This window comes from Orbicella faveolata, unplaced genomic scaffold (genome assembly GCF_042242905.1).
Source record: "Orbicella faveolata isolate gen_17 unplaced genomic scaffold, um_ofav_v1 contig_36, whole genome shotgun sequence".
Lineage (NCBI taxonomy): Eukaryota > Metazoa > Cnidaria > Anthozoa > Scleractinia > Merulinidae > Orbicella > Orbicella faveolata.
This window is the reverse complement of record NW_028301565.1, coordinates 4,661,398-4,680,723: the sequence shown is the minus strand read 5'-3', so window position 1 is coordinate 4,680,723 and position 19,326 is coordinate 4,661,398. Positions and strand designations below refer to the sequence as shown.

At 38.8% G+C, this 19,326-nt stretch overlaps 2 protein-coding genes across 3 annotated transcripts; one reads left to right on the top strand and one right to left on the bottom strand.

Moving 5' to 3' along the window:
* Positions 1–151: 151 nt before the first annotated feature.
* LOC110067171 (transmembrane protein 237-like) lies at positions 152–19,288 on the bottom strand. Of its 2 annotated transcripts, none has more exons than XM_089274871.1 (12): positions 19,207–19,288; positions 6,972–7,175; positions 5,680–5,794; positions 4,936–4,994; positions 4,238–4,378; positions 3,802–3,917; positions 3,498–3,552; positions 2,613–2,766; positions 2,074–2,150; positions 1,621–1,705; positions 1,370–1,491; positions 152–669 (listed from the first exon to the last, which is right to left on the bottom strand). In XM_089274871.1, the coding sequence occupies exons 2-12, from the start codon at positions 7,156–7,158 to the stop codon at positions 581–583; spliced, it is 1,200 nt and encodes a 399-aa protein (XP_089130997.1). In that variant the 5' UTR covers positions 7,159–7,175; positions 19,207–19,288; the 3' UTR covers positions 152–580. The 2 variants fall into 2 exon arrangements, with proteins under 2 accessions (XP_089130997.1, XP_089130996.1); XM_089274870.1 differs by lacking the exon at positions 19,207–19,288 and adding an exon at positions 12,810–13,333.
* On the top strand, positions 13,422–17,709 carry LOC110067169 (DNA topoisomerase 3-beta-1-like). Its single transcript, XM_020774465.2, has one exon. It carries the CDS (start codon positions 13,525–13,527, stop codon positions 16,090–16,092), a length of 2,568 nt encoding a protein of 855 aa, XP_020630124.2. The 5' UTR covers positions 13,422–13,524; the 3' UTR covers positions 16,093–17,709.
* Positions 19,289–19,326: the final 38 nt, after the last annotated feature.

The window sequence follows — 19,326 nt, the reverse complement described above, 5'->3', positions numbered from 1 at the left end:
GTCAGCAAGATATAGAAACGTTTTCTTCACCAAATTAAGAACCCCGAGTATCGCAGAGCGAACCCCTCCAGTATTTAAGTCGAAACTAGCTGACTCCTATCAGCACTCTCCGGTTGCCATGGTTACAGCCTACAGCATTAGTGAAACAGCCTTAATCACAAAACAAAACAAAATTTATTACCTGCTCATGTGATATAAGTTTTTGTACTAATACTTAAAACTTGGATGTTTACGTACAGCGAAACACTTTGGCCACTCTTTGACTAGGTAGAAAACCTTTCAGGAACATGGATAATAATAAGCGGCTTTTATCGGAAATAAAATCTTCATTTACAATGATCTCCTAGACCACGTATAATGGAAAACGTTCGCCTTTTAAAACAAGAAAACGTACAGCATGTAGCTCTCTTTAAAAGTACAAACTAGAAGTAAAGCTCTGTGCTCAAAGAGTTGAACTTTTAAAACGTCTGTTCTTAAAGTTTTTCTCTACGAATAACATGGTGCCCGCTGACGGACTAGTCTAGCTCGGCCCAGTCTTGAAATGTTGCTCGACCCAGTCTCCATCACTGTGTCTGCCTGATTACACCACCAGTTGAGGCTCGCTGTTAGCGGGTCGTTGCTGTGTCACTCTCTGTTCTCCGGGTAACAGCTCTCCCTCATACAAGTTTTCTGTTGAAAGATAAACTTACAGTCAAAAGAATAGCTGGGAAGGTCTGCCGTCTCCGTAGCCATTATTTGAACCGCCACAGAAACGCTACGATATTTCTCAAAGCTTCTACAGAGGTCGAGTTTTTGCAATTGACCTTTCAACGGTTTCTGACGCCATCTTGCTTGGGGGCAAACACAGCAAAAATTGCAGTAAATGTATGGGAAACGTTAAAAGTTCGATGCCCAATAAGTTGAAAGTGATTGACGTTCTGAGTATTTTATGAGATACAAGGAAAAGATACCCAGCAGAAGGTTTTTTGGTCAAATTTGAAGATCATAGATTTGCTGTCAGGCGAGGAATTGCACTCTCAATTGTTCCTAAAATGTCTCCAAATTTTCCCGCGAATTGCGACTCGGGTTTTCAGACAAATGTACGGAAAAATGAAAACCTTAATTGTGGCTTTTCTAGCGAGGCTATTTCCATCAAATGCGATCAGTAAATTCTTTTACCTCGTATCTTTAGTCTTAAATTCATAAAATATCTCAAAATACGAATTCTCCGTGAGTTGTTCACTAGACATTAGATCTTCCATTTTCCCCATACATTTACTGTGATTTTTGCCGTGTTTGTCCCCCCCCCCCCCCCCCCCGTGTTTGCCCCTCCCGAATAAGATGTTGTCAGAAACCGTGAAAAGGTCTATTTAAGTAAAAGTCTACTTACGAGCCGTGTAGTCCTTTGTCGGCTGAACAGACACCAAGACCCATCCCAACACGGCTCCTAATACACGCATAAGATTGATGATCCTCCAAGTCTCTAACAAAGAAGACGTTTCTGCGTCTCCCCTGAAAACACACACACAAACTCAACAACTAAACAACAAACACAAAAACTCTGAAATTAACTGTTGATTCACGCACATTAACTCATAAATTACACATTAAGTCTTCTGGAATCAACGCTTACAAACTTACCATAAGTTGTCATGCACTTTATAAAGACTAATTCTGTCGTCTATATTCGCCACACTAATCGAGAAAACCAGAGCAAAGAGATATGCTGTAGAAGGAAAGAAGCATTTATCATTTTAAGTAAAAATAATGTTGAAATCAAGCATTTGGGGTAAGCCATGTGTCGAAGTTTAGCTAGCCGAAGGGAAAACACCCTCTACTAATTGGGGACACTTAATATAATTAGAAGCCTACTAAATGATTTAAAGCCTGCTAACTTTTAACTAATGGGGGTCGAGTTAAAAACCCAAGTTCTTGAAATGATGTCCATCGAAAAAAAGCCTAACCAGAAAAAAAAGTCATTATGTTATGAGTCAAGAATCATTACAATACATTGTCATAGAAGGATACTCTAAAATATCGTAAGAAGTCGAAGAGATTGATTGTTAACTATTTCTGTCAGCTCTCTTTTCGTACCACTAATTGAGAGAATCCTAGACGGTCTTGTGAGCAGGCCATGGAAAAACCCAGACCGTGGATTTGCCATGTCATATCTGCAATGAACAAGCAACCAAAGATCAGTATAAATAGAATATATGAATTTTCAAATATTTGAACTGCGGAATGAAACTTTTTTCTCAGGCGTTTTCACAACTACTCATGTTATTTATTTAACTGCGATGGTCTTTCTTCTAATTAAAGATCAGGGCAGTGTTGTTCAAAGCCCGATTAGGCTAACCCAGGATCAGCTAGAGGTTTGATTTCAGTTTTGTAAATTATCAGTGAGGTTTCCTGTTCATATTCTTTGTCCCCCTGTTTGAGTTTGAATGATCTCAAACTACATAAGCAGTAAACAACATTTTTATAAGAGAAAAAGTCATACTTTGGTTAACTTTTAATCCTGGATTAGCAACCTAGCCATGCAACAGAGTTGTCGATATCGCATTTTTTTGAGTCACTATAAAATTTTATGCCTATCACATATGAACATTTTCAGACAACAAAATCACACACACCTGTCGAAGACGGACACTGTACAAATGGCAAACAGCATGTAGTAAAGAGACTGCAAAGGTTGCGCCAGTTTGTAGTAGTTGTCTAAGAACACTACATCTCCTTCACTATTGCTGCTTAGCGAGTAAACAAATATGACTTGACAGAGTGCAAGACCTGCAGTGTAACGACAAACAACACTGGTTTAATGTCTCTGACTATTGTTACTATGATTCTTTTATGTCAATGAAAGCACGTTTTCACATCTTGGAACGTTTTTGGTCTTTACAAGGTCCTCAGCTTATCACTAGATTTCATCAGTATGAAAGGATTCTTATAAGAATATCTAAACGGTTATGCATCAAGGAAGAAGGATCGCTTGTCTTTAAATCCAATTTATTGTATTTAAATTTTTTAATATTTATTACTTACAGCTTTGGATTTTGGCCAAAAGTCCAAGTAGCAAGATTTTTATCACATAGTAGATAGCCACAGCCCAGATGCAAATCGCTGATATTAGAATGTTCTTTACACACGATGAGCAAGTCTGATAAATGCCATTTTGGATGACAAACTGCCTAAAAAAAGCCCGTTTTGAGGCAAACAAGTTCAACAGTCTGTAATCACTGCTGGTTATCTTTTGATACTTATAGACCCTTTTCATATGACAATTATTTTGTATGCATTTAAAATAATCTCACTATTATAAAACCTGATTTGAGAGTAAAACTACTGTTGAATAATAAACTTAAAAACGAGGTTAGTAAAGCTCATTTTAATACTAACAAAAGAATTTATAATGGCAGCCATTTATGAAAAGGGTTCTATTAAATTATAATACTGCATGTCACAAATTTTGATGAGCTAAGCATTTAAGCATCAGCTGTGCATCTAAGTCAGTGCATCACCTGCAAGGAGTCCATGACAAAAAAGAGAAAATGATCTAAAAGCTCGGTGCACAGACTGTTGAAGAAAGAAAAATACAATTATAAATATTACACTTCAATGGCTACAATGGCTTTTTCACTTTAGTAACAGAAAGAAGAAAGAAAACCAATGCAACAAGGGTAGTAACAAATGGAATTGGGTTCGGAAACTTGTACAAGCTGGTGGCCCCTGTTTTTTCAGACTAACTGAACAGCAAATATATACTTCTTTTAGTATTAAAGCTGTTTGGGTTGTGCAACAGATTTTCCATAAAAACTCACATACCACAGCAAACTCAGCAGTTGTCATCGGCCTGCTGCTGGGAATTGACTGAGGTTCTTTCCTCTCCTCCTCTAGCTGCAGTAGCCTTGTTTTCCTTTCACGTGTAAAGCCCTGACCGTCTGGAATAAAGCAAAATTGACTCATCAATGTATGGCAAGAACGATACTTATTTTCAGTAGATCCAAGGCATGTCATATGATTTTATATCCAACCCCCTCCCCCGAACCTCCCCAATTTGAAATGGTGGTTTTTATTATAACTGCTGATTTTGACACATTCCCCCTAAATAATTTATTAACATGTGGTGCAAGTCAAGGTATAATTAATATTACCAGGATGAGATATAATGCACATGTAAACTACATAATTGTTTTGGCAAGTGTGAAAAATATTGTTATTTGTAATGAGAGAAAGGAAACTGTTATAACTTCTAGTTTACCTCTTCTTTCAATAAAAACAACATCTAATGGCTGACTTGGCAGAGTCTGTGTTGTAGGAGGGAGGGCAGGTGGTGCCGTCTCTGGCGTGTCAGCTACAACAATGTCTTCTTTGTCCACTTTGTAATAGTCCACTGTTGAAGCTGACAAGAGAATAGTCATGAAATAAATCACAGGTGTATTGTACGTGCTGTTGGGAAGGGGTGGGGGGAGACAAATTTTCCTTTAAAGAGAGTCTTAAAGATGATGAATTGAAAAGATCATGAAAGTGATCCTAAACCTGCCCATCAAACTTTTTCTCTTTGAGATGAAAGCGTTAACCCAATATTTGAGACGGTACCATTTACACTATGGTGTTGTACAGAGATAAGACTTTGTTTCTAGTACAAACCCCCATAAACCTGTAAGTTCTAGAGATATTTCTAGTTCAGTAGTCAAAACAAGATTATATCAAGATAAGATTTTCACTCACTAGCTTCTAAAATATAAAGCCTAATAGACCCTTTGCACGATCCGGTCACATGGTACAAAATCACACATGCTGGTGAGCAAGTTGTACAGTGGGACTTCCAAAACAAAGGCAGGTCCAGGTGGACTGGTACGAGTTGCATTGTATTGGAAGTCCCACTGTGCAACTTGCTCACCAGCATGCGTGATTTTGTACCATGTGACCGGATCGTGCAAAGGGCCTGTTAGTTACCTTCTCCATCAATATCTGCATTATAGTTATCTTCTTCTGCTGAAGTTCCATTTTGTTGTCTGGAAATGTTTAAGTTACTAGATATTTAATTACTTGAACTGACAACTGAAATAAATTCATATATTACATACATATAAGAATAAGTGGGAGGTGAGGTGGCCTCATGATTAGTGCACTCGCCTCCGGATAGAGCGGTCCGGGTTTGAGCCCTGGCCGGGGACACTGTGTTGTGTTCTTGGGCAAGACACTTAACTCTCACAGTGCCTCTCTCTGACCAGGTGTATAAATGGATATCAGCAAAGGTAATGCTGGGGGTAACCCTGTGATGGACTAGCATCTCATTCAGGGAGGAGTAGAAATACTCCTACCCACTTCAAGTTACAGAAACCAGGATAAGCTCCTGCCTGATGGGCTACTTGGCTCATATGCAGACTTTACCTACCTTCATATATGTATACATTAATGTATTTTATATAACATTATGAATTACACTCAATTCTAAGATTTTTCAGGTAATATTTCAAACCTGAGAGACCATGTGTAATGTTCAACATTTTCAAACACATAGGAAGACTGTTGAAAATATGACATGCAGCAGAACATTTCTGAGGAAATTTGAGATAATGAATTTCCACAGTAGAAATTAAGACTAACAAATACAAGTTCATGAGAAGTAAAATCCCAGCTAAAATAAAGTGATGAGGACATCTTCACAAACCCTTATGAATGCTATGTAATAAATACCTTTGCAATTTCTTTGTTTTATGTTTTTTTGGTCTCAACCTCTTTGGGTCTCCCGGGCCATCATATCCATCATAATCATTAATGTATTCTTCTCCATTGACAACATCTTTTGAGCCTAAAACAATATATAATAATCGTTTCTGTTTAAGTCACAAACAGTTTGATTAGGCTGGAAATACTGCAATGGGTCTGACACATTTCATTAATTTCAGATAAGTTTGGTAAAAAGTTACTTGCCAAGGGAAACATGATTTGTAAGCAAAAATCCTCGTAAAATATGAGAAAATTGGAAACAATAATTTATTTAGTTGATTATGCATGCAGTAGCCCCTAACACAGTGCCTCTCTCCACCTAGGTGTATAAATGAAGGGCTGCCTGGAAAACATCCTTAAGGTTACTTCAAACCTTCGCAGGGCTATATTGGTCGATTTTTTTTGGTCAAGAAAATTAATGTCCGCAAAGCACAAGTTTGCATACTGTGAACACTAGGGGTTCTGTTATTTCATTGGCTCACAGCTTTCAAGTTGACACATTCCTCTGTGAAGGCGTGATATGTTTATAAATCTTTAGAAGGCGAAAACTTGCACTCATTTTTCGAGAGAATCCCTTCTCTTTAAATGAATTAATAGGGTATGCAGATCTGAAGGTTTTCCATGAAATTTGGTCAGAACATTCACTGACAGATATGGAACAAAATCATGTCGGCGAATTCCTTTATTTTAAATACTTTCCTCGTGGCGGCCTTTAACGTAACAGGTTACACGAATTTTTCGATAGTCGAACTTGACATATCTATAAAAAGATAACCAATAGAAATAAATGAAAATGCTGACACATTTTTGAAGATTGAGGCTTTGTTACCAACACTGCACAGTTTGTTGTATGAACAATCGCATTTGATACCCGATTAATTCGCTGGAACGTCAGTCGGTCATTTTGGAGTTGACGGCCTCTGCCCTCTTTGGAAGGCAAAATCCAAAACAAAACATAATTTTACCGAATTGTACATTTTATAACCTTTCTGTTGATATATAGTTTGTGGGAGTTTCCTTGAAGTAACCTTAAGAGACTTCTGATAAATTGCTAGAATCTCATTTCAGATTGCCTTAGTTCTCCTGTGAGACACAAGGAGGGTTTGACTTTACATCAACAGTCACTTCTAAGGTCCTTGTTCTCCACACTCCTTCAAATGGGTACTGGGAAACAAAATGCTAGCAATAAGGGGACAACACAAGAGGAGTATCGAAAGAAACCATCAGTGTTAAAACCAAATAAAGGAAACTTAACTGACCATGGGTTTTCTTTCGTCTTGGTCTCCTTCTTGCTGGACTCAAGTTTTCATTGTCTCCCATCATTTCATCATCCTCTCTATCAATCATTTCAGCACTAGCAGATCTTCTTGTATGCCTTACCCCACCAGACGACGGCCGTTTATATCTTTTCTTTTCTGGCATATCAAGTGTTTTTGATGTCTCCATTCCATCATACACATCCCCTAAGAGGAAATAAGTGATATAAGGTCCCCAATACTCAGACAGGATTATCAAAGGTAATCAGGTAATAACTTTGGTTCTGGTTTAAGTACGGTTTTAGATTGGCTGAGTTGTCTAATTCGTAAGTAAATGGTTTGGTTTTGGTTTCATGACACTCATCTGAAAACTGCTCCAACTAATGATATAATACACAATGCTATCAGATGGACTAAAACCAGTACTGTTACTACAATGAGTATTGAGTAGAGATAAAATCCTAGGGGTGACTAGAGATATTGTTAGATCATTACCAAACTTTGTTATTTTCCCAAAAGACAGGGAGATCTTACATTATGAGTTATTTACAACATTAAAAACTGCGATGGGGTTGCGTCTGTATTCCCATGATAGAGTATCTCCCATAAATTGAACTTTCCAAAATTATTATCCCCTTTGCACTTGTAAACAAAAGTTATGATGATGATCACATTCCCTGTACTCCTATACGGAGAAACAATAGTCTGGCTAAAAACTCATTTGGGTACTGTCAATAATCTTATTACTGTAATTGTGACACATCAATCACGTGAGTTTGCACCACCCACACCCACATGCCCTCTTGGATTTCAAAACAAAAGACCAATGTATTCTACTCCAGCACTTGTGTAACACATTTAGGTTTATTCTGATTGGCTGAGAACATACAGCCAATTCATGCTGGTATTAAATTGCGATGTCATAGAGACAAACAAATAGGATTTATGCAGGCAGAGCCGATGTCAATAAATATGCTACAGATGATAGAGTGTAATTATAGCATCATGAATCTCACAACATGTCATCCATTTCATTGCAACAACAGGAAAGACATTGCAAGACTTCACATTCTGTGACAGAAAAAGCTACAAGACACCCAGAGTTGACCCGAAAATAAGGAATTACTCTTTTAATATACTAAAACAATTATATAGGATTCAGTTTTAGCATCACAGCAAAGATATTGAGGTCATGGTTTGTCTTATCCACTTCAACCTTTAACTTCTGTAGATAATACAAACCTTGGCAATGATTGATAATTCTTGTAACCATGCTCAACCTCATCCAATAATTTTATTGCACATAAGTCACACCAGCCTAACACCTTAGCCCATTTATATATGTGTTCCAGTTCAAAATTACACTTGGTACAATTTGGTATTTTCCTTTGTTTCATATAGTATAATTGCATTCGACAGAACGCAGTTCTAATCATGTAATGCATAAAAATTCGAGATCTGTGTATCTATCTATCTATCTACCTATTGGGGGACACTAATTTGCGCCCCCCCCCCCCCCAAAAAAAAAATTCTTCAGGGGCAAATGATGTCATCTCTTTGTTCATTCATGTGCTTTCTTTCGAGTGTTGCACAATATTTTGGACTTTCAAGTGTCGAGGCGGCTTATTGTAGACTGTAGCAGATACTGAAATTGGTTATTTTTAAGTTCGAAATCAGTGTTAAAGGCATTTGAAAACCTTGCAGACATGTTTTCACGAATGGTGTAAGACTTTTCAAGGCAGCTTATTGAAGACTGTAGCAGATAAGTTATTTAAAGCTCAAAGTCAGTGTTAATGGCATTTAAAAACCTTGCAAGCATGTCTTGACGAAATGTGTACGACTTTTCGTGTGAACAGAAAGCTGTAGCTTGGCTGCGTGTTGTGTACCCTCTTCTCTTCAACCAAAACCAATGCTACTTTATGCTGAATAAATCAAATGAGGAAATGTGTAGTTTCACTTCTTTCACCTAGGTTTCTGTGCACAAAATGTGTAACGTAAACCCAACACGCGAGGAAAGTGTTTACATAGGAAAAGAGTTCAACTCCCACAGGATTGCTCTGGTACACCAACATCAGGGCTGTCATTAAGGGCCATAACCTATAACACCTGTTACGGCTGAGTTCACTTGATGTTACGGGTGAAGATGTCGATTGATGGTACGAACATGCTACACTTACCTAATTTATTTTTAAACATTTACCTATTGAAATAAACATAACTGTTTCTTGGTTTCTTGCCTCCTTGGTTCTACTATTTATATTTTACTCTGGAGATGAACTTTCAGTTTGCTTTATCGCCGGGAATTACATTTAGACGCCATTTTAAGCAGCAGAACTTATTATGCAATGCGTTGCTCCTACCTTTTGAGAAATTCCGTCGACCGATGTGGAGTGTTGTCCAGGCTGATCGATCGTGTTTGCTCCCGCGCGTGTGTAGAGAAAGATATGTTTTAATATGAATAAGAGAAAAGAACCCACGTCAAAACAGCCTGGGATTGACAGATTTTTTTCAAAATCCCAACGGACCGATGGAAATGAGGAAGCTCACAAAACAGCCGGTCGAGGCGGTTGACAAATACCAGCGATCACAGCTTCAAGTACTGCAAGTACTTCAGCCGCACGTGAGCAGCCTGTAAAACCGAGTATTATGCTACAAAGAGTGGAAGAAAAATTTCCCGAGTCTAGAAATGGTAAAGCATTTTATTCTTATTACCACTGTAAAGGACAGAGATGTTCAATGTCTGATCCAGCTTATTTGAGCTCCTCTAACAGTAAGATAGCTCAGTAAGGTAGAGATGTTATCATAATTTTTATTTCCGGTTTCACTCCCATTTTATTCATTTGACCATAATAACGAATTATTATAACTGTTAGCAAACATCAAACCATATTGCTGACTATGGACTGCCATTTATTATCTCTTTTTAAACAAAGAACACTCAAGTCTGTTGGAGATATTTTATAACTTTGTTCAATTAAGGTGGATGAATTTGAAATTATGCACTGTGAAAAACAAACAGTACTAAAATAAGGACCACTTGCATAGCTTGGTGCAACAAAGATGTTATTTCACTATTTGCTGATGATGTACTATAACATATCACTCTATTTTATCAGCATTTTTGATTAGGAAAATTGCCATTTTCATGCCCTAGAAAGCAGGAAAATGCATTTCCAGGGGTTTCATGTTCAAAAAATTTCTGGGGGACATGCCCCCAGACCTCCTAGATGCTCAGGCCCTTTTGGGCCTTCGGAACATGTGGCCGTTGACCACGTATTTCACTGCTCCGGTGATAACTTACATGCAACCGCTGCTTCAAAACTTCATGACAGCCCTGAACATGTCCTCTGTTCCATTGTTTCGGAAGTGAAAATGCCCGGTAGCTGTTACCCCAAAACCAAGGCGATTCAAAGTCGTGTTCGTAAACAAAATAATTGTCCTAGTTTTGGTAATAAAAGCAGGTCATCTTGCTAACTGATAGAACAAGCATGATTGGTGTCGATTTACACGCTCAGTATAAAATATGCACTAAGGACTGCAGACTACGGACTACGGACTATGGACTACGGACTGGGTACAAAACATGAACAAAGGTATAAAACGCGGACTAAACATTACGGACTGGGCATAAAATGCAGACTCAGGTATGAAATGAGAACTGCAGACTAAATGCGGCCTACTGACTGCAGTCCATGTATTTTACTGACCCAGACGTAACTAATGTTACATAACACTTGTATAAATGAGAACAAGCCCTCCTCGTATGCACGTCTTTTGCGATCATTTCATTTATTTTCACCCCTGCTGAAGGAAGACCAATTTCATGCCTATCTAACAGCTCAGGCACAAAATGCTGTCCCTAGAATTTTTGTTTTTTTTTAACATACCAAACCTACGAAAACTCGAACACACTCTTTAATCTACGATTACTACTAGTTGTACATTTAAAATATTACCCTACATCAAAACAAAGGAAAGTACCGGCCAAATTGTACCAAGGGTAAAATTGAACCACAACTTGCATTATGATTATATCCAGACATAACTAATCGATGATCAATGACATCAGCTGGTAATCACCAAGTAATCGATGAGTAATCAGTTGATTAGTCATTGATCATTGGCGATGATCAATGAGTAATTGATGAGTAATTGAAGCCCAAAACTTTTGTGGCCGATTGATTACTCATCGATGTAATTGATTACTCATCGATGACCCATCGATTACTCATCAACTATTATACTGCACACAAAAGACACTTTTCTTCCTTTCTTGTACCATTTTTTTCGTTTGTGATTCTTTTATCTGTGTTAGACGCATTTTTCCTTATATCTGAAGTTCCTGTTGACGATGTCGAGACGCAAAGTGCTAATCACAAATACAGATGATTCTCAATTGTGCAATATTTCACTTTACCCAACTCTTTCTTTAATAACAAAACAACTGAACAGTAACCAACCAGTCTGAAAATGAAACTAACAAGTATGCTGACAAGAATCGACTATGTGGTTATCAATTTTTTTTTGTGGGTGTTTGTCAGCAAAGTAAAACTGCTTCGGCTTAGGGAAACATCCGTCATAAGCAGTTACATAACCAGCTTGAGTATTGAATATTTGTACAAGTTCCGATTTTTTGGCATTTGAGCTAAACGCGATTCCTTATCTTTCAAGAGTTGTTTTAGAACCGCTATTGTCATATTTTCGGCAGGTCCCTGTTTCAAATAGCAAAGAGATACTGGAGAACCTTCTGAAGCTTAATTTCCATGTACTACTCAGTGTTTCAGCCACAGTGCGCCATTGCGGGAATCCCGCGTTGCAATCAGAGATGGCCCCCAGAAAAACAAAGAAAGGGCCAATTTGGCCACCGATGTAACTAACATTTTATCCTTGGCCACCAAAATTAGGCAAAAATTCTGGTTTAGTCACCATAATGGCGACTACATTTCTCTGTGTTGACGATCAGTCCGGTTATTTTGTCTCACATTATGTCCTTCTAGACAATCATATCGAAAGATCTTTGCTTCTAAAACATTCAACATAAGATAAGAAGTCAATCCATCCTTTTGCTCTGCTGCATTGATTATCTCACATCGGAAAACTTCCAAGTTTGAAATTGCCCTATAATGCATTGCAAACCCTTGATCATTGACTATGTCATGTATGCCTAAAGACTGTTCTCTTGTAATACACGGATCATACTAGTATCTGATTCAAAAGAAATTTATTGAGTAGAAACACTTCAAAAAGCACTTACTATTAAATCTTATCGTAGATCCTAATGTACTGCTTTATTTTCCTTGGTACCCTGATGCATTTTTCCTTCTGTAGCTTTCAATTTATTGGCCCCTTTCCTAAAAAATTGGCCCCTAAAAAAGGTCTTCAGGGGCCACTTTAGCCCTCAAGAAAAATTTTCCGGCTGAAACACTGCTACTTAAGCTGAAAAGAATAAACCTGGAAACATCTGTTTACATTTAAGTTGTTTTAATTTTGTTTTTCTTCGCCAAATACATTTGCAGCCACGAGATGATATCGATGAGTAATGGATGAAATCAATGACTAATCAGTGCAATCAATGACTAATCAATGCAACCGATGACTAATCGATGACCAAAAATTTTGTGGCCCATCGATTAGTCATCGATTACTCACTGATCATCGCCAATAATCAATGACCAATCACCTGATTACCTATCGATCACCTATTGATTACTCATTGATTTCATTGATGTCATTGATGTCATCGATTAGTTATGTCTGGTTATATAAGCCACTTTAAAAGCACTTTATCAAACTTAATTCAATTCTTCACACTATAAGCACTGGGAAATTCAATCTTCTCACCATTTTCCATTCTAGATCTCCTTCTAGGTCTTCTGGCGCGGTTTCGTCTTTCCCCAGTAGATTGGTGAATCCCAGAACTCCCTTCTTGATCACCGGAGTTGTTCGACGCACTGTGAGGAACGCCACCTTTCTCTCCGTCTACGACTTCTTGTAACGGAACTCTTTCTGGTAAAGAACTTGGCGATTCTAAGCTCTCGTTTGTGTGATCGTCTAGGTCTCTCGACATTCGCTTTTTTCTTCGTCTTTGTCTCTGACTCGCGTCTCTTGCAACTTCAGCCATGTTTTGTTTTCCTTGACAGCGAATGTAGTCACAAATTTATCACTCATTCAGGGAGAAAATACAACCGACAATGACTGACAGATCACTACTGGAGCCAAATTATCACGAAACAGCTGTCTTTCCGCGAAATTGTATCGTCATTTTCCAGTAAAGTTTAAAAATCAACAGCTGAATGTGCGTTTGTTATCATTGCTATCTGAAGCACTGAATTACAGATTAGAGGAACCTGGGCAGGAGCTCGTTATTGAGCATAATCCTTTGAAGACTGCCTCTGACAAGTACAAAGTCGAGGCTCAACTTCCGTAAAACGCATGACACTTCATCAAGCAACCGCTTCAAAGAGTACTAAATGCCACGTGGAGGAATGCTAAAAATTTCGTCTTTGTTGAATACTTTGAGGCTTCATTTACAGCCCAGAAACATCGCCCAGCAACCATGAAGACTGTTTTAATGGTAGCAGAGAAGCCTTCTCTGGCGCAGTCCATCGCAAAGTTTCTCTCCAAGGGCCAGATGACCACCCGGAAGGGACTAAATGGAGCTTGTTCTGTACACGAGTACACGGGACAGTTCAACAAAGAGCCGGCGAGATTTAAAATGACCTCTGTGTGCGGCCATGTAATGACCTTGGATTTCCATCACAAGTTCAACAACTGGGACGCTGTTAATCCTCAAGAGCTCTTCACGGCTACGACTTTGAAGAAAGAAGCCAATGAGAAGCTGCAGATGCCAAAATTTTTGCAGCATGAGGGCAAGGGGGTTGACTTCATTGTTCTCTGGCTTGATTGTGATAAGGAAGGAGAAAACATCTGTTTTGAGGTGCTGGATTGCGTCAGGCCTGTCATGAACAAGAGATCAGGAGGCAAGACTGTCTTCCGTGCCAAGTTTTCTGCAATCACTGAAACTGACATTTGTGGTGCTATGCATCGCCTCAGTGAACCCAACAAGAATGAGGCAAGATCTGTTGATGCCAGGCAAGAACTGGACTTGAGGATTGGTTGTGCATTTACAAGATTTCAGACTAAATACTTCCAGGGTAAATATGGTGACCTGGATAGTGCGTTGATATCTTATGGTCCCTGCCAGACACCCACTCTTGGATTTTGTGTGGAACGCCATGACCAGATACAGTCATTTAAACCTGAACCGTACTGGGTTCTCAAGCCCCAGGTACTCCACCCTAGTGGTCAAACAATGCACCTTGAGTGGGACAGGGGTAGATTGTTTGACAAAGAGGTGGCTGTCATGTTTCAAAGAACTGTCAAATCATCACGAATGGCAACTGTGATTGGTGTTTCCAAAAAAGAGAAAGCCAAGCAAAGGCCCATGGCGCTAAACACTATTGAAATGTTGCGCATGGCATCTTCAGGGCTCAACATGGGTCCACAGCACTGTATGCAGATAGCTGAGAAGCTCTACACACAAGGGTACATAAGCTACCCTAGGACTGAAACAACTCATTATCCAGAGAATTTTGATCTCAACGGAACTCTCCGACAGCAGCAAACAAACCCCAGCTGGAGCTCATCAGTCCAAGAACTTCTGAAAATGGGGATCAACAAGCCGAGAAAGGGGCATGACGCTGGTGACCATCCACCCATAACACCCATGAGACCAGCAAGCGAAGCTGAGCTTGGAGGTGATGCATGGAGACTGTATGAGTTTATCACAAGATCTTTCATAGCAAGTATCAGCTATGACTGCAAATACTTGCAAACAACAGTGAAATTCACTGTTGATCAAGAGAGTTTTTCTTTCACTGGTAAAACTGTCACCAGCCCAGGTTTCACTTCTGTCATGCACTGGCAGGCAATTTCCAGTGATGAACGCATGCCACATTGCCAACAGAATGATGCGTACGAAATTGCTGAAGTGAAACTTGAGGAGCGACAAACATCACCGCCTGATTATCTCACAGAGAGTGAGCTGATTTCCTTGATGGAAAAGCATGGGATTGGCACAGATGCTAGCATTTCAGTTCACATCAATAATATTTGTGAGAGGAACTATGTGCAAGTGATGAGTGGTCGAAAGCTTCAGCCAACACCACTTGGAATTGTGCTAGTGCATGGTTACCAGAAGATCGATCCACAGCTTGTCCTTCCAACTATGCGATCTGCTGTTGAACAGCAACTCAACCTAATTGCTCTTGGCAAAGCCGAATTTGACTCTGTTTTGCAACATGCCCTTGGTATCTTCACCAGGAAGTTTATTTATTTTGTACAGACTGTCACAAGCATGGATGAACTGTTTGAGGTGTCATTTACTCCGCTAAAAGACACTGGAAAACCTTTGTCAAGGTGCGGGAAATGTAACCGGTATATGAAGTACATCAATGCTAAGCCAACTCGGTTGCACTGTGCTCAGTGCGACGAGACTTACAGCCTTCCACAGAATGGTAGCATCAAACTCTACAAAGAACTAAAGTGTCCCTTGGATGAGTTTGAGTTAGTGTTGTGGTCCACTGGTGGAAAGGGAAAGAGTACCCCAGTCTGCCCTTACTGCTACAACCACCCACCCTTCCCCGAAATGCGGAAAGGCATGGGTTGTAATCAGTGCACTCACCCAACCTGTTCCCATTCTGAGGTAAGTCTTGGCATTGCAGATTGCACTGAGTGCGATGATGGAAGCCTTGTACTTGATCCAACATCAGCGCCTAAATGGAGACTTGCATGTAACAAGTGCAATCTTGTAGTGCATGTTTTTGAGGATGCATTCCGAGTGAGTGCCACTGATCAAGAGTGTGATTGTGGGACAACTCTTCTGAATGTTGATTTCAACCGTACCAAGTCACCATTGCCCGATGATAAAACTCAACATCTAGGATGCCTTTTCTGTGATCCACTTCTTGCACCACTGGTCAAAATGTCGCATGCGGCATCAAGGCATCCGATGTACAGAGGTGGGCGAGGTAGAGGAGGAAGACGAGGTAGAGGCAGCAGAAGAGGAAAAGGTAGAGGAAGGCCAAAGGACAAGATGTCCCAACTCGCTTCTTACTTTGTGTAACGTCTTAAATCTTACTTAAGAATATCTTTGTGGTTTATTTAAGTTTGTATATTATGTAAGCTTAAGGCAGAGATACCAAGTACTCTATGGTCGAAATATAGTTTACAATGTACAGGGTAAGCTAGCAAATCTGTCACAGTAAGAATGACTGAAGCATTGTCCTTAAAAAATGGTGGTTAATATTTTAACTTAATGGTGGGTTAGATTCTGTGATCTTGTTTCACATGTTCAAATGAAAAATGCAAATTATGGAAGGAAACCTCCATGAAATATAATTATCATGTAACACAATAATCCAATATCTCTTGCTTGGAAATCTCTTTGTTTGCAATATAAAATGACAATATTTAGAGGTGATCAAAATATAGAATAGTCTGCATGTAATGGAAAATTTAATGCTTCCCTTGATTTAGAGGCCATGGTTGAATGATCAGGGTTTTTTATATATATTCAGTATCAGTTTTGAAATTTGAATCAAAGAATCAACACCAAACCTTTTTTATCCAGTCATGTAGATCCAAAGAAGATGATTTGATTTCTTTGAAAACTGAAAAGCATATATACTGGTAGTTTGAATTATAATTATTTATTGTTCAATAGAGCAGGGGGGCTAAACCATTGTACTAACAATAGGGGTTCTTTCCTAGTGAAATTGTGGTATGATAGTTAAAGAGAATGATAGTATCAAAATATGAAATATGAAATATTATTATAATGAGCATTACATTGTTGGTTCAAATCAACTATTAGTAATTATGTTTATTAGGTTATGTAAGAATATAATTTGAATTACAAGTCAGAATTTTGAATGGATGAGCACTATGTAGTTGAGATATGAGTTAGCTCACAAACTTTGTGAACAAATGCAATGTAACAGACATAATTTTCACGTAGGCTGTCAAATGTTATCAAAGAAGATGTCCATGAAACTTATTAATGTGTAATAGTGTTTAACGAAACTCTTTAAATACCTTTGGATTTAAGTGCACACAGCATATTCCAGGTTAGTTAGGAAAATTGGCATATGTCAGTAACTTGATAAGATGACTCAATATTCTTTAATATTATTAATTTTATAGCTGTAAAGCCCAGTAAATATATATACTCGGTTCTTAAAGAGATCTTTCATTGTAATTTCCTGAGGAAGTAATATAAAATATTGTAATCTATGTACACAAATATGCTTTGAGTTCATGTTCTCTTTTAAAATACACAAACAAGCAATCAAAGAATGGACTGATGTCCCTGAACTAAAGGAAAAAAATTATTTGTAGTTGTTGTTTTTATTTTTGTTCAAGTGTTGCTGTGTATTTGAAGATTTTATCACAAAATATGTAAAATAAATTAAATATAAGGGAAATTTTCTATGCTATTAAACTTATTTAAAATTTATTTATGTTATTGCATTTTGTAATTTCTACCAGTCAGTATTAATTTTGCAGTTTATAGTACATATTAAATGTGAATAGTACATTTTCAATCACTGATGTTGATAGTAACTCAAGTCTGAGGAAATTGGTAGTTTTTTGTCATAAGGAAAGATTATATAGTAATGATTAGTTACATTGACAGTTCAACTTTATTGATAATCAATAAAGTTCAAACTTGTTTGTTGCACTCATTGTTTCCTCACTAAACCGTACATGGTAACAAAATGGAATTTTTGCATTTTGGCAGGGTAGACTAGAGGGTCTAGTGGATTGGGATGTTGGAATCCCAGTAAACAGCCAAAGTTTTGGTGATTTCTGAGCTATCAGTTAAATTCCAGTCATCACTTGTCCACTGAAGGTTAAAATTTTGACCAATTCTCAGCCATCAGATAAACCCAACCCAGACCCTCAGATTAGTGCACCTGTGTAGTGAGACTTTTAGCCTTTAGTCCACCTTTGACCACTTCTGTTATCAAATCGTTATTGTGTGGTACCAGAAAAATACCCTTGTGATTAGCCTTATTGAAGAGAAAGCTTGTTTACGTGTTTATGCAGACCGGGCTTGGAGGAGTAGGGGGTGCTACCTTTGTACATATATGTATACCTTACCTATAACTACTCCCTCATACTTCCATATCTACCTCTATTGAAAATCTTTGTTTGTAAGGGAAGGATCGTACTATCTAGGCCCTCCCCCACTTAGCTGTAAAATCTTTTCCAGTGAATTCATAGTTTAACAAACCTGAATAGTTGATTTTTGGAGGAAAGCGGGACAAAACTAATATACCTGCAAAAAGAAGTTAATTTTCACACTGTACTCAGAGCCGGGGGGTTACTCCCTTAGATGGGTTATATAGGTATGTGCGGTCCCAAAGGGTATGGTTTTTCAGCCGTTTTGGTCATAAAATTGGGAGGCGCGGTGGCCTCATGGTTAGTGCACTCGTCTCCGGATCGAGCGGTCCGGGTTTTCGAGTCCTGACCGGAGACATTGTGTTGTGTTCTTGGGCAAGACACTTTACTCTCTCAGTTCCTCTCTCCACCCAGGTATATAAATGGGTACCGGCGAACTTAATGCTGGGGGTAACCCTGCGATGGACTAGCATCCCATCCAGGGGGGAGTAGAAATACTCCTAGTCGCTTCATGCCACAGAAACCGAGATAAGCTCCGGCCTGATGGGCCACTTGGCTCGCATGCAGACTTTACCTTACCTTACCTTACCTTACCTTACCTTACCTTACCTTACCTTGGTCATAAAATTAATAGGGTATCGATTTTGGCCATTTTGGTTCAAATAGGGAATGGTTTTTTGTACCCTGGTCTTATTAAGAAAGATTTTTAGCAGAAACTACTTTTTCATCATTACTGATAGGAATACCAACAAAAGCCCTTCATAAATTATGTTTAAGGTAACTGTACCAGCTGCATAGGATATCAAATTTTTGGTCAGATTTTGAATAGGGTAGGAAAAATTGCCGATTTTGGTCATAAATAGGGTAAGGATTTTGGGAAGCGGGCTGCACATCCCCACCCAATTTACTGGGAGTACCTCTGGGGGTAACCCTGCAATGGACTAGCATCCCATCCAGGGGGGAGTAGAAATACTCCTAGTCGCTTCATGCTACAGAAACCGGGATAAGCTCCGGCCTGATGGGCCACTTGGCTCGTACGCAGACTTTACCTTACCTCCCGGGACTCAGAGCTTGAAAAATTTTAAAGATCATGTGCTACATTCTGCTTTGCATGAGTTTTCGCAGCCTTAGAGTGCGCTGCCTGTGGCATCATTCCTAGACAAGCGCGGCTACA